Source organism: Actinia tenebrosa, unplaced genomic scaffold, assembly GCF_029948245.1.
Source record: "Actinia tenebrosa isolate PJP-AT-01 unplaced genomic scaffold, QUT_ActTen_1.0 PGA_scaffold16__25_contigs__length_10494907, whole genome shotgun sequence".
Classification (NCBI taxonomy): Eukaryota; Metazoa; Cnidaria; class Anthozoa; order Actiniaria; family Actiniidae; genus Actinia; species Actinia tenebrosa.
Genome location: NW_028292576.1, coordinates 7115234 through 7128591, shown reverse-complemented (window position 1 = coordinate 7128591; position 13358 = coordinate 7115234). Strand labels below are relative to the sequence as shown.

The window sequence follows — 13358 nt, the reverse complement described above, 5'->3', positions numbered from 1 at the left end:
TAAAGAACGCCTCGGAGTCACGCAATCCTGCCGTGTATGTCTTTGCGAACAGCAACATTATCCCTGTAAGGCTGCGCCTGGGAAGGTTAATGCTTTGGTTGATGACCTCTTCGACGTTATTTGTAAAGCTGAACGTCTTGTACATCACGACGTGATCGTAAAGGAAAGCCTTCCCAGAACTGTATTCCATACCGGCGCTACGTGCTAAATCTTCGCTGTATACCGTCTCATACTGCAGCTCCAAGTTCTTGATGAAATAAGGATCCACGGCTGATGAACTTACGTCCTTTCCCTGCAGGATGTTCGTAGTGTCTGCTAGGGTTACTTCGAACTGCAGCTCGCTTAGCTGCCTTGGGTAGTATGCACCGTGGTTCGTGATAACTTCGAAATCTAATGGAATAACATATTTAGTGCCATAAGCCGTCTTTATTTCGTCTTCTCCTGAGGCGCCAGAGGCTGCGCTCCTTACCTTGCGTATGGCATCACTGGCGATTCCCTGCTCTATCCTTTGCGCGCGGTCAAAGGCCGTCAACCATAAGTCTTTGTACGTGGTATACAAATCATACCTGTTTAAGTCCAGCAAGGATTCCCCGGCGAACTTTACGCGTATTTTGGAAACGAGGTTTCTACCCACGTTATTGACGACGTAACGCACGTCCGCAGTGTCTGGTTGTATTGCTAGGTCAAACCTTAGCGCCAGGGTGCCAGGAACCAATACTAGGTTATCTGTTAGGCGGGGCACGCCTACGTACAGGGTTTCCCCTGGCTTAGCGCTGCTGGGCGTGAATGTGACACGGTGAAAGGTGCGTTCTGCTTTCAGTCCGCCAACCTGCTTAGGTAATACGTTGGGGTTTAACTTTGAGCTTATCATATATAATGGAAGTAGAAGGAACAGACTTCGACCCCACCACTGAAGAAGGTCAAGTAGATATTAACGACGACGAATACGACGCATGGATTAAGGGTGCGGAAACCGACCCCCTAGTCTACGACATGGCCTTGATAAGCAAGTATGGTGATAGGTGGAGAAGCTTCAAGGCCGCCTTGAATCACATGTGGCAAGCAAGACACCGCGGCAGCCCCGTCCCTGAGTACTTGGAGCTTCAAAACATAGAGCAGCCTGAGGCAGCCGCGCGGGAAACTGTAGAGTGGGCAACGCAAGAGTTAAGGATGCGTCATCCCCACATTGACACTGACGCGATAAGGCTCACAGAACGCGGAAACAAAGTCCTCATAAGCGTCAGAGACCTAAGATATCCCGACAAAGACCGCTGGACGAACCCACAGCTCCTTTTTGACGAAAATGGCTCGGTCAAGGTTAACGTGGCAAGGTTAAGGGGCTTTCAAGAGGCCACCCGAAGCATGTTAGAAGGTATGGAAGCATTGAATGAAAGGATTGCGCTAGAAAAACGCGCTATCAAACTACAAAAAACGTTGAAGGAAAGGGAAACAGAGTACGAAAGACAAAACCGACTACTTCTCGATGCTCAAAAGAAAGAAATCGAGGTCAAGGACGAAGTCATACTGCAACTCAAGCGAGAAGCTGAAACGGCCTTAGACGAAAGAGACCGAGTCAGACACGCCTTCAATCTTGCTCTAAAAGACCTGGATATGAGCAAGGAAGAAGCTAAAAACTTGCATATCACCATAGCTGGCTCTTTAGAGGAACGGCGACGGTTAACGGCTGAAATCAATACTAAGGAGGAACAAATCCGGCAAAGAGATCAGGCCATTGAAGACCTGGAGGGGCAAATAGAGCGGCAGCAGGAAATAATCAATGACCAAACTCGTACTGAAGAGGAAAGGGAGGCAGCTCAAAAGGAAGTAGAAGCCCTTCAGGAAAGAGTCGCGGAATTACAAGCGCAAACGGACAGCCTGGAAAGAGAATTGGGGCTTACCACCAAGGAAAAGGTAAAAAGAGCTCTGGTGAAGTATGGTATTCCGCTGGCATTTGCGGTTGCTATTTCGAGCGTAGTAGGGGTAATCCTTAACGCGCTTAAGGCCACAGGCGCGGGCGTAAAGAAATTAGGCAATGGGCTGACGGACTTGGGAAAAAAGATGGCAGCCGGTCTTCCTGGGCTGCTGGGTTCAGTTGTTTCCTTGGCGCTGAAGGCCGGCGGTGAACTGTTAAAGTTTGTAGGGAATAACATCTGGATCTTGGTCGTCGCTATTGGAGTGGTCCTCATGAAGAAGATGAAGGCTTGATCTTCTCATCGGGCGGTGCCCTGCTTTGAGGATAATGAAAGACAGTATTAGCACCGCCCTGGTAATTTGGAGTCAACGGCAACACACTCATGGTAGAAATGGGCTTATGGCTCCAGGCTCCACTATTAATGGGCCAGATGCCTATGCGATTTATCCTAAACTTGCCGTCATCAGAAGTGACTTGCAACTTAGCATATTTACAATTGGCTAGCATATGGAAAGTCACTGGCGTTAGGTCTTCAGTGGATTCAGTGTAGGACTCCATCGAAAAATGGGTAACTTTCCTGGTGTTCGTTGAAGTTCGATAAGGAAGCAGGGGCTCATTATTTTCATCGATAAGCCTAAAGCCCACATTCGCATGCGTACTTGTATTAATGCTAATAGTGCAAATGACTAATGCAGTGCCTCCAACCTCAACCCACATCCCAGCGTCATGCCAGGCGCCGTCGTCATATTTCTCTTCATCTACGAGATTGGTGTAACGCGTTTCCCTCACGTATGGGTTCATATATTACAGGGAACAAGTTCCCTTCTAGAGGCTCATTACCGTCAAAGTGCTTATGGTCATGTGGTTATAATCCTTATTCCTTTGGTCATGTATGCTATTTATGCAAACACTCCCGGTGTCATCTACTCTTATCTGCAGCTTTACCTTCCCGTGGCAATCAGCAGCCATGTGGAAAGTCCAAACGGAAAGATTCTCAGAGCTATTCGTTGGCGGCTCTACTGAGAAATGTGTAGGCTCTCTGTTGTTTGTCTTCGCGCGCATGGGCTGTAATACTCCATTGTCGTCGCAGAAACGAAATCCTACGTTTGCATCACTCGCCGTACCAATGCAAATACTACAAAGGATCAATTTCTTGCCTGAATAATTCAAATTCACGGACATCCCCGTGACATCAACCCAAGATGCTTGGGTGTATTTTTTCTCGCCTGTGTAAGTCGTATAAACACAATCTACTCCAGCTACGTAGGGGTTGTTCATCGCCATATATAATAGCTCAGACCAACGCCTGCGGCGGCTAAGCCGGCTTTTAGTAAGTTATGGTCATATTCCTCGGTAACCTTCTTTACTGGTTTCTTTGGTGGCTTTTCTACATGCACCTTCTTTGATGGTTTTTCTACGTGCTCCTTCTTAGGCTTCTCCACGAAATGGGGAATGTTCCTAAGAGTGTCAGAGTTCACGTCATTCGCCCCAAACTTCATGTCCTTGGTAGCTCGCTGCAGCTTATTGTTGTAACCCACGACGGAATTGGCGTTGATGACCAAATTACTTGGCATTAGCCAACAACCAGGACTCAAAGCGTAATCCAGTCGCACTTTAGACTGCTGCACCGCTAATTGATATCTCTGTACCGACTTAGAGATCTCATTCTCGATAACAGCGCTTTCGAAGAGGACAAGGAATACTTGTTGCGTTTCCTGTGACGCACCGGAGGCATCTACGATGGGGCTGCGAGTGCTAACCTGGGCCCCTAGAATGCAGTAAACGAAGGCTTCGATGCTTCGATTAATCCTTGCGAGATTCTTTAGACCAATGCCCTTTGCGGCAAAGAAAGGCGCCCAAGGATATTTCTCTTTGCTTTCTATGAAGTAAATCAAGTCACCTTTTGACGCTTTACCCCCTAAGTCGGAGAATTCCCATCTGCTAGGATACCCCATACCCGGAGTTTCTATGCTGGCGCCAACATACGAAGCATAGGTGTAAGTCTCTCCTAAACCATGGGCGGCACCCTCTTTGTTGCGAAAATCAGGGTTGGTAAGCTTAAACTCATTCCTTAATCGCTCCCATGCGACTTTGTCATATTTGTTATCCTTCGGGTTAAAGATAGTGTCACTAGGAAGCGGTGCTCCTAACTCAAACAATATCCTACGAATAGTAAAAGCAACATGAAATCGCAGGAAAGGAATATGGAACATGTCCGCGGCTATACCGCATCCTTTAGTAGCAGCCCAGACAGCAAAGTTTAACTGCTGCGGCCAATACCGCATGTTGGGACCTGATAACCATTCTCTGGATTCTTTCCCTGAGGTATGTTTCATGGCAGTTTCTCTAAAGATGTCTCTGACTTTTATTTTGAAAGTCGTAGAACCCACGGGTATTTCTAAGGAGGTAACCATCCTAGCAAAGTCATTTGCGCCGCCTTTGTTATCGTAAAATGGGTAATCCTCCGTTGCCGGCAATAGATTCTCTGGAAAATTAGGTTGCCTTTCTTTATGCTCGGGTTTTGGGTTCTTTGGCCCCAAGTCCGCATTGCTGTACATTCTGGAGCCTTCATAGTAAATCCCATCGGGTCTTCTTTCGAACTTACTAGGGTCTGCATGCGGAAACATCTTCCTAAAGGCTCTCCAGTTGGCATAATCCCTGTTGTCGTGATGTGGCTGCTCCTCAATATCATTCCCAAAAGCGTCGTACATTAGTATATATAATGGATGTTATACCATCAGCACCTCAGTTGTACCCAGATGTTTCAAACTACCATACTACCACTAAGGACACAGGTCCTAACGAATTAAACGCTGAAAACTTTAGGCTCAACAAAGCGAACTTAATCCTGGCTTACTTGGAAGGGCAGACAAAACACTACGAAAAAGTCAGGAAAAAGTACGCCAGAGCCCGAAGCATACTACATAAAATCGCGATAACTTCCGGCTCCATGTCCGTGGCGTTAACAGGCTCTGGCGTTGCTACTTCGCTTACTGGACCGGGAATAATCGTTGGAGTTCCTTTGGCTAGCGTCGGCGCCGTCTGCGGTATTATTTCGGCTGTTACAACAGGCGTTATGAAACAGTTGTCAAGCAAAATATCCAAGCATGACACGACAATAGCTCTGTCAAGGGCTAAAGTAAATACGATCATTGACCTTGTCTCAAAGGCTTTGCGTGACAGAAAGATAGACAACGCAGAATTCTCGCTTATCTTAGCTGAAGAAGACAAATACGAGAAACTAAAGTCGGACATAAGGAATAAAAAAACCATCGTGAAAGATCTTTCCGAGGAATCTCGCAAAAAGATCTATCAAGAAGCGAAAGAAGAGCTTCAAAGAAAGCTTGCTCAGTAAACATCTGCTTCGAAAAGAGCGTGACGGGATTTCGTTTACATATCGAACGACAGTCTGGAAATTACGCGTAATCTTATGCCATAAGATTTATACCATAATACACGGTATGACCTTATTTAGTAAATTATTACGCGTAATATATATTATTTAGCGAATTATTACGCGTAATATAAATTATTTGCATGACCTTATTTGGCGAATTATTACACGTAATTTCTCATCTTATGCCATAAGATTCGCTATCTTCTTGGAATCCATCCTAACAGGGGGTGGTTGGGGTCTATTTTGTAAAATATTTCGTAAATTACGTCAGGGTAATAAGGAATATCCTTATCCAGCCGACAAAACATCCACTCGGCTCTGCTCATATCAGAAACCTCAGGAATAGACTTACCGGTAATTTCAGACAAAAGATAGGGAATAGCTTTGTAATATTTCCCTAGCTTTAATTTTTTCAACGTTTTCCGTAGACTTTGTGGGGTTGGCTCTTCTAAATGGTCTATGATTTTCTTCCTTACTTCGTCGCTTAAATATACCGGTCGATAACCTTGGATATGACTCATCCAGTCTCGGAAGTATTTTATTCTTTTGTATGGCGTCTTCTTACGACCTCCATTGGCGTAATACTGCTCTTTGGTGGCATTTGGTACGGCATTACGAATATTCTTACCACATTCGTAACACTGCGCTGACGTGTCGTCTTCTATTTGCATTTTCTTACCACAACACGAGAAACCCTTGGGCTTAGGTATGTTAACTTTAGGTCTTAGACAAATTATGCAAAAGTCGTTAACGAACTTCTTACAATCTTCGCACTCCATATATAGACTAACATATTTGCGCTGTTGCCCCCAACCACACTTGAGTGGGGTTGTTCCCGTAGGTGTACTTCTTGACGCGGGTCTTACCCGGTGTCAAGATTGCGCTGGAACCCCCATTCCCTATACTACTCTTTTGGCCATTTTTAGGCAAAATACATGTACTATAGCCCATGGTGATGATCGATTTTTGACCATTTTCACACCTTTTTGAAAAATATGCATTATTTATGAAGCATGCAAAATAGGTCACTTTTGGCCATTTTCTGGGAAAAAGCATGGACTATAGCCCATGGTTTTGATCGATGTTGGACCATTTTCACACCTTTTACAATAATATGCATTATTTATGAAGGATGCAAGATAGGTCACTTTTGGCCATTTTCGGGCAAAAACCACGGACTATAGCCCATGGTTTTGATCGATTTTGGATCATTTTCACACCTTTTAAAAAAAATATGCATTATTAATGAACGATGCAAAATAGGTCATTTTTGGTCAATTTCGGGCAAAAAGCATGGACTATAGCCCATGCTCTTGATGGTTTTTGGACCATTTTCACACCTTTTTGAAAAATATGCATTACTTACGAAGAATGCAAATTAGTTCATTTTGGGCCATTTTCTTGTAAAAAGCATGGACTATAGCCCATGGTTTTGATCATTTTTGGCCCATTTTCACACCTTTTGGAAAAATATGCATTATTTATTAAGGATGCAAAATAGGTCACTTTTGGCCATTTTTGAGGAAAAAGCATGGACTATAGCCCATGCTTTTCATCGATTTTGGACCATTTTCACACCTTTTGGAAAAATATGCATTAGTTATAAAGGATGCAAAATAGTTCACTTTTGGCCATTTTCGGGGAAAAAGCATGGACTATAGCGCATGCTTTTCATCGATTTTTGACCATTTTCACACCTTTTGGAAAAATATGCATTATTTATTAAGGATGCAAAATAGGTCACTTTTGGCCATTTTCGAACCAAAAGCATGGACTATAGCCCATGCTTTTCATCGATTTTGGACCATTTTCACACCTTTTGGAAAAATATGCATTATTTATTAAGGATGCAAAATAGGTCACTTTTGGCCATTTTCGAACAAAAAGCATGGACTATAGCCCATGCTTTTCATCGATTTTGGACCATTTTCACACCTTTTTGAAAAATATGCATTAGTTATAAAGGATGCAAAATAGGTCATATTTGGACATTTTCGGGGGAAAACCATGGACTATAGCCCATGGTTTTGATCGATTTTTGATCATTTTCACACCTTTTTGAAAAATATGCATTATTAATGAACGATGCAAAATAGATCACTTTTGGACCTTTTCGGGCAAAAACCATGGACTATAGCCCATGGTTTTGATCGATGTTGGACCATTTTCAAACCTTTTACAATAATATGCATTATTTATGAAGGATGCAAGATAGGTCACTTTTGGCCATTTTCGGGCAAAAACCATGGACTATAGCCCATGGTTTTGATCGATTTTGGACCATTTTCACACCTTTTGGAAAAATATGCATTATTTATTAAGGATGCAAAATAGGTCACTTTTGGCCATTTTCGAGCAAAAAGCATGGACTATAGCCCATGGTTTTGATCGATTTTGGATCATTTTCACACCTTTTGGAAAAATATGCATTATTTATTAAGGATGCAAAATAGGTCACTTTTGGCCATTTTCGGGGAAAAAGCATGGACTATAGCGCATGCTTTTCATCGATTTTTGACCATTTTCACACCTTTTGGAAAAATATGCATTATTTATTAAGGATGCAAAATAGGTCACTTTTGGCCATTTTCGAACAAAAAGCATGGACTATAGCCCATGCTTTTCATCGATTTTGGACCATTTTCAAGCCTTTTTGAAAAATATGCATTAGTTATAAAGGATGCAAAATAGGTCATATTTGGACATTTTCGGGGGAAAACCATGGACTATAGCCCATGGTTTTGATCGATTTTGGATCATTTTCACACCTTTTTGAAAAATATGCATTATTAATGAACGATGCAAAATAGGTCACTTTTGGACATTTTCGGGCAAAAACCATGGACTATAGCCCATGGTTTTGATCGATGTTGGACCATTTTCAAACCTTTTACAATAATATGCATTATTTATGAAGGATGCAAGATAGGTCACTTTTGGCCATTTTCGGGCAAAAACCATGGACTATAGCCCATGGTTTTGATCGATTTTGGATCATTTTCACACCTTTTTGAAAAATATGCATTATTAATGAACGATGCAAAATAGATCACTTTTGGCCATTTTCTTGTAAAAACCATGGACTATAGCCCATGGTTTTGATCGATGTTGGACCATTTTCAAACCTTTTACAATAATATGCATTATTTATGAAGGATGCAAGATAGGTCACTTTTGGCCATTTTCGGGCAAAAACCATGGACTATAGCCCATGGTTTTGATCGATTTTGGATCATTTTCACACCTTTTTAAAAAATATGCATTATTAATGAACGATGCAAAATAGGTCACTTTTGGCCATTTTCGAACAAAAAGCATGGACTATAGCCCATGCTTTTCATCGATTTTGGACCATTTTCACACCTTTTTGAAAAATATGCATTAGTTATAAAGGATGCAAAATAGGTCATATTTGGACATTTTCGGGGGAAAACCATGGACTCTAGCCCATGGTTTTGATCGATTTTTGATCATTTTCACACCTTTTTGAAAAATATGCATTATTAATGAAGCATGCAAAATAGATCACTTTTGGACATTTTCGGGCAAAAACCATGGACTATAGCCCATGGTTTTGATCGATGTTGGACCATTTTCAAACCTTTTACAATAATATGCATTATTTATGAAGGATGCAAGATAGGTCACTTTTGGCCATTTTCGGGCAAAAACCACGGACTATAGCCCATGGTTTTGATCGATTTTGGATCATTTTCACACCTTTTTGAAAAATATGCATTATTAATGAACGATGCAAAATAGGTCATTTTTGGTCATTTTCGGGCAAAAAGCATGGACTATAGCCCATGCTCTTGATCGTTTTTGGACCCTTTTCACACCTTTTTGAAAAATATGCATTACTTACGAAGAATGCAAATTAGTTCATTTTGGGCCATTTTCTTGTAAAAAGCATGGACTATAGCCCATGGTTTTGATCATTTTTGGCCCACTTTCATACCTTTTTGAAAAATATGCATTATTTATGAAGGATGGAAAATAGGTCACTTTTGGCCATTTTCGGGGGAAAACCATGGACTATAGCCCATGCTCTTGATCGTTTTGGACCCTTTTCACACTTTTTTGAAAAATATGCATTACTTACGAAGAATGCAAATTAGTTCAATTTGGGCCATTTTCTTGCAAAAAGCATGGACTATAGCCCATGATTTTGATCGATTTTGGACCATTTTCACACCTTTTTGAAAAATATGCATTATTTATAAAGGATGCAAAATAGGTCACTTTTGGCCATTTTCGGGGGAAAACCATGGACTATTGCCCATGTTTTTGATCGATTTTGGAACATTTTTACACCTTTTAGAAAAATATGCATTATTTATTAAGCATGCAAAATAGGTCACTTTTGGCCATTTTCGAGCAAAAAGCATGGACTATAGCGCATGCTTTTCATCGATTTTGGACCATTTTCACACCTTTTTGAAAAATATGCATTAGTTATAAAGGATGCAAAATAGTTCACTTTTGGACATTTTCGGGGAAAAAGCATGGACTATAGCCCATGCTTTTCATCGATATTGGACCATTTTCACACCTTTTACAATAATATGCATTGTTTATGAAGGATGCAAGATAGGTCACTTTTGGCCATTTTCGGGCAAAAACCATGGACTATAGCCCATGGTTTTGATCGATTTTGGATCATTTTCACACCTTTTTAAAAAATATGCATTATTAATGAACGATGCAAAATAGGTCATTTTTGGTCGTTTTCGAGCAAAAAGCATGGACTATAGCCCATGCTCTTGATCGTTTTGGACCCTTTTCACACTTTTTTGAAAAATATGCATTACTTACGAAGAATGCAAATTAGTTCAATTTGGGCCATTTTCTTGCAAAAAGCATGGACTATAGCCCATGATTTTGATCGATTTTGGACCATTTTCACACCTTTTTGAAAAATATGCATTATTTATAAAGGATGCAAAAGAGATCACTTTTGGCCATTTTTAGGCAAAATACATGGACTATAGCCCATGGTGTTGATCGATTTTGGAACATTTTCACACCTCTTTGAAAAATATGCATTATTTATGAAGCATGCAAAATAGGTCACTTTTGGCCATTTTCGGGGAAAAACCATGAACTATAGCCCATGGTTTTGATCGATGTTGGACCATTTTCACACCTTTTTGAAAAATCTGCATTATTAATGAACGATGCAAAATAGGTCATTTTTGGTCAATTTCGGGCAAAAAGCATGGACTATAGCCCATGCTCTTGATGGTTTTTGGACCATTTTCACACCTTTTTGAAAAATATGCATTACTTACGAAGAATGCAAATTAGTTCATTTTGGGCCATTTTCTTGTAAAAAGCATGGACTATAGCCCATGGTTTTGATCATTTTTGGCCCATTTTCACACCTTTTGGAAAAATATGCATTATTTATTAAGGATGCAAAATAGGTCACTTTTGGCAATTTTTGAGAAAAAAGCATGGACTATAGCCCATGCTTTTCATCGATTTTGGACCATTTTCACACCTTTTTGAAAAATATGCATTAGTTATAAAGGATGCAAAATAGTTCACTTTTGGACATTTTCGGGGAAAAAGCATGGACTATAGCCCATGCTTTTCATCGATGTTGGACCATTTTCACACCTTTTACAATAATATGCATTGTTTATGAAGGATGCAAGATAGGTCACTTTTGGCCATTTTCGGGCAAAAACCATGGACTATAGCCCATGGTTTTGATCGATTTTGGATCATTTTCACACCTTCTTAAAAAATATGCATTATTAATGAACGATGCAAAATAGGTCATTTTTGGTCGTTTTCGAGCAAAAAGCATGGACTATAGCCCATGCTCTTGATCGTTTTGGACCCTTTTCACACTTTTTTGAAAAATATGCATTACTTACGAAGAATGCAAATTAGTTCATTTTGGGCCATTTTCTTGCAAAAAGCATGGACTATAGCCCATGATTTTGATCGATTTTGGACCATTTTCACACCTTTTTGAAAAATATGCATTATTTATAAAGGATGCAAAAGAGATCACTTTTGGCCATTTTTAGGCAAAATACATGGACTATAGCCCATGGTGTTGATCGATTTTGGAACATTTTCACACCTCTTTGAAAAATATGCATTATTTATGAAGCATGCAAAATAGGTCACTTTTGGCCATTTTCGGGGAACAACCATGAACTATAGCCCATGGTTTTGATCGATGTTGGACCATTTTCACACCTTTTACAATAATATGCATTATTTATGAAGGATGCAAGATAGGTCACTTTTGGCCATTTTCGGGCAAAAACCATGGACTATAGCCCATGGTTTTGATCGATTTTGGATCATTTTCACACCTTTTTGAAAAATATGCATTATTAATGAACGATGCAAAATAGGTCATTTTTGGTCAATTTCGGGCAAAAAGCATGGACTATAGCCCATGCTCTTGATGGTTTTTGGACCATTTTCACACCTTTTTGAAAAATATGCATTACTTACGAAGAATGCAAATTAGTTCATTTTGGGCCATTTTCTTGTAAAAAGCATGGACTATAGCCCATGGTTTTGATCATTTTTGGCCCATTTTCACACCTTTTGGAAAAATATGCATTATTTATTAAGGATGCAAAATAGGTCACTTTTGGCAATTTTTGAGGAAAAAGCATGGACTATAGCCCATGCTTTTCATCGATTTTTGACCATTTTCACACCTTTTTGAAAAATATGCATTATTTATGAAGGATGCAAAATAGGTCACTTTTGGCAATTTTCGGGGGAAAAGCATGGACTATAGCCTATGGTTTTGATCGATGTTGGACCATTTTAACACCTTTTGCAAAAATATGCATTATTTATGAAGGATGCAAAATAGGTCATTTTTGAATTTTTAGGTAAAATACGTGGACTATAGCCCATGGGCTTGATCGATTTTGGCCCATTTTCACGCCTTTTGCAAAATTATGCATTATTTATGAAGGATGCAAAATAGGTCATTTTTGAATTTTTAGGTAAAATACGTTGACTATAGCTCATGGTTATGATCGATTTTGGCCCATTTTCACGCCTTTTGCAAAAATATGCATTATTTATGAAGGATGCAAAATAGGTCATTTTGAGGCATTTTCTGGCAAAAAGCGTGTGAGAAGAAAGGCATGAATAAAGATATCTTCTCTTTTATTGTATTATTTTTACACAGCTGTTGCCTGACACATGACATGTGTTATGATGATATTATTGCAAGTCGAATTTGTGGATATTTCAGCTGGCAAGTTTATGTTCGTTCGTACAAATATTCTGGCTGCAATCAATGTGGTAAGCATAACACAATACGTCGATATATGCAGGACGTTGTTAATTTTTTTTTCGTGAATGCGTTGCGTCTCATTCAGGGGCGTAGCGAGGACCTAGGAGCTGGGGGGCATTGATCCAAAATAAAAAAAAATTACTCCTCTCCAATAAAACAAATAAACACTCAAACAAAAATTTAAGAAACAAACATTATTTTATTAACCATTTATAGATCTTGGGTTGTAATAATTTATTTTCCTCTTTCGTTTCGGTTTAATATGTTTTTTTTGTTGTTATTCTTTTTTCAAATTTTTTCTCGCTACGCTACTGGTCTTATTGTTTTGGCTGAGGGTTTGATCTACGAACTTACCTTCATATGTGTTGGAATTATTTCTTGTTTGTTCTCTCCTAATAACATATTCCCTCCCTCCCCTCCCCCCCTTCCCCCTCACCCACAACCCCTACCCCCCAATTCTTGTGTTTTCCTCCACAAATTCCAATTGCTAAATTCCAATTCAATCATCATGAAATGAATCCTAATGTTTGTCTCCCACTGTGTTTAAGTGCTACCCTTGAGCCTGAATATTTTTTTTCTCATAATACATCCCATCTCAAAGTGTATGTGCGCTGCATGTAATTCAATGCTATACCTTTTCCCAGACAATTGCAATCAAACTAGTCTATTACGACCAAGAACACTCGTCCAATCAGACGCGATTTAGCTCAATATCTGATGACGTTCTTTACCGGTGTTTCTCACAAGGCGCATTAACCAATCAA

General features: G+C 40.1%; 1 protein-coding gene across 1 annotated transcript in view; it reads left to right on the top strand.

The window, feature by feature from the left end:
* LOC148910681 (phospholipase A2-like) overlaps positions 1 to 13358 on the top strand; it is a 42258-nt gene that overhangs the window by 28336 nt on the left and 564 nt on the right. Inside the window, exon 2 of the mRNA XM_089031239.1 lies at positions 12487 to 12602. Coding sequence (XP_088887365.1) covers positions 12487 to 12602 — 116 coding nt within the window. The remainder of the gene's footprint in view (positions 1 to 12486; positions 12603 to 13358) is intronic.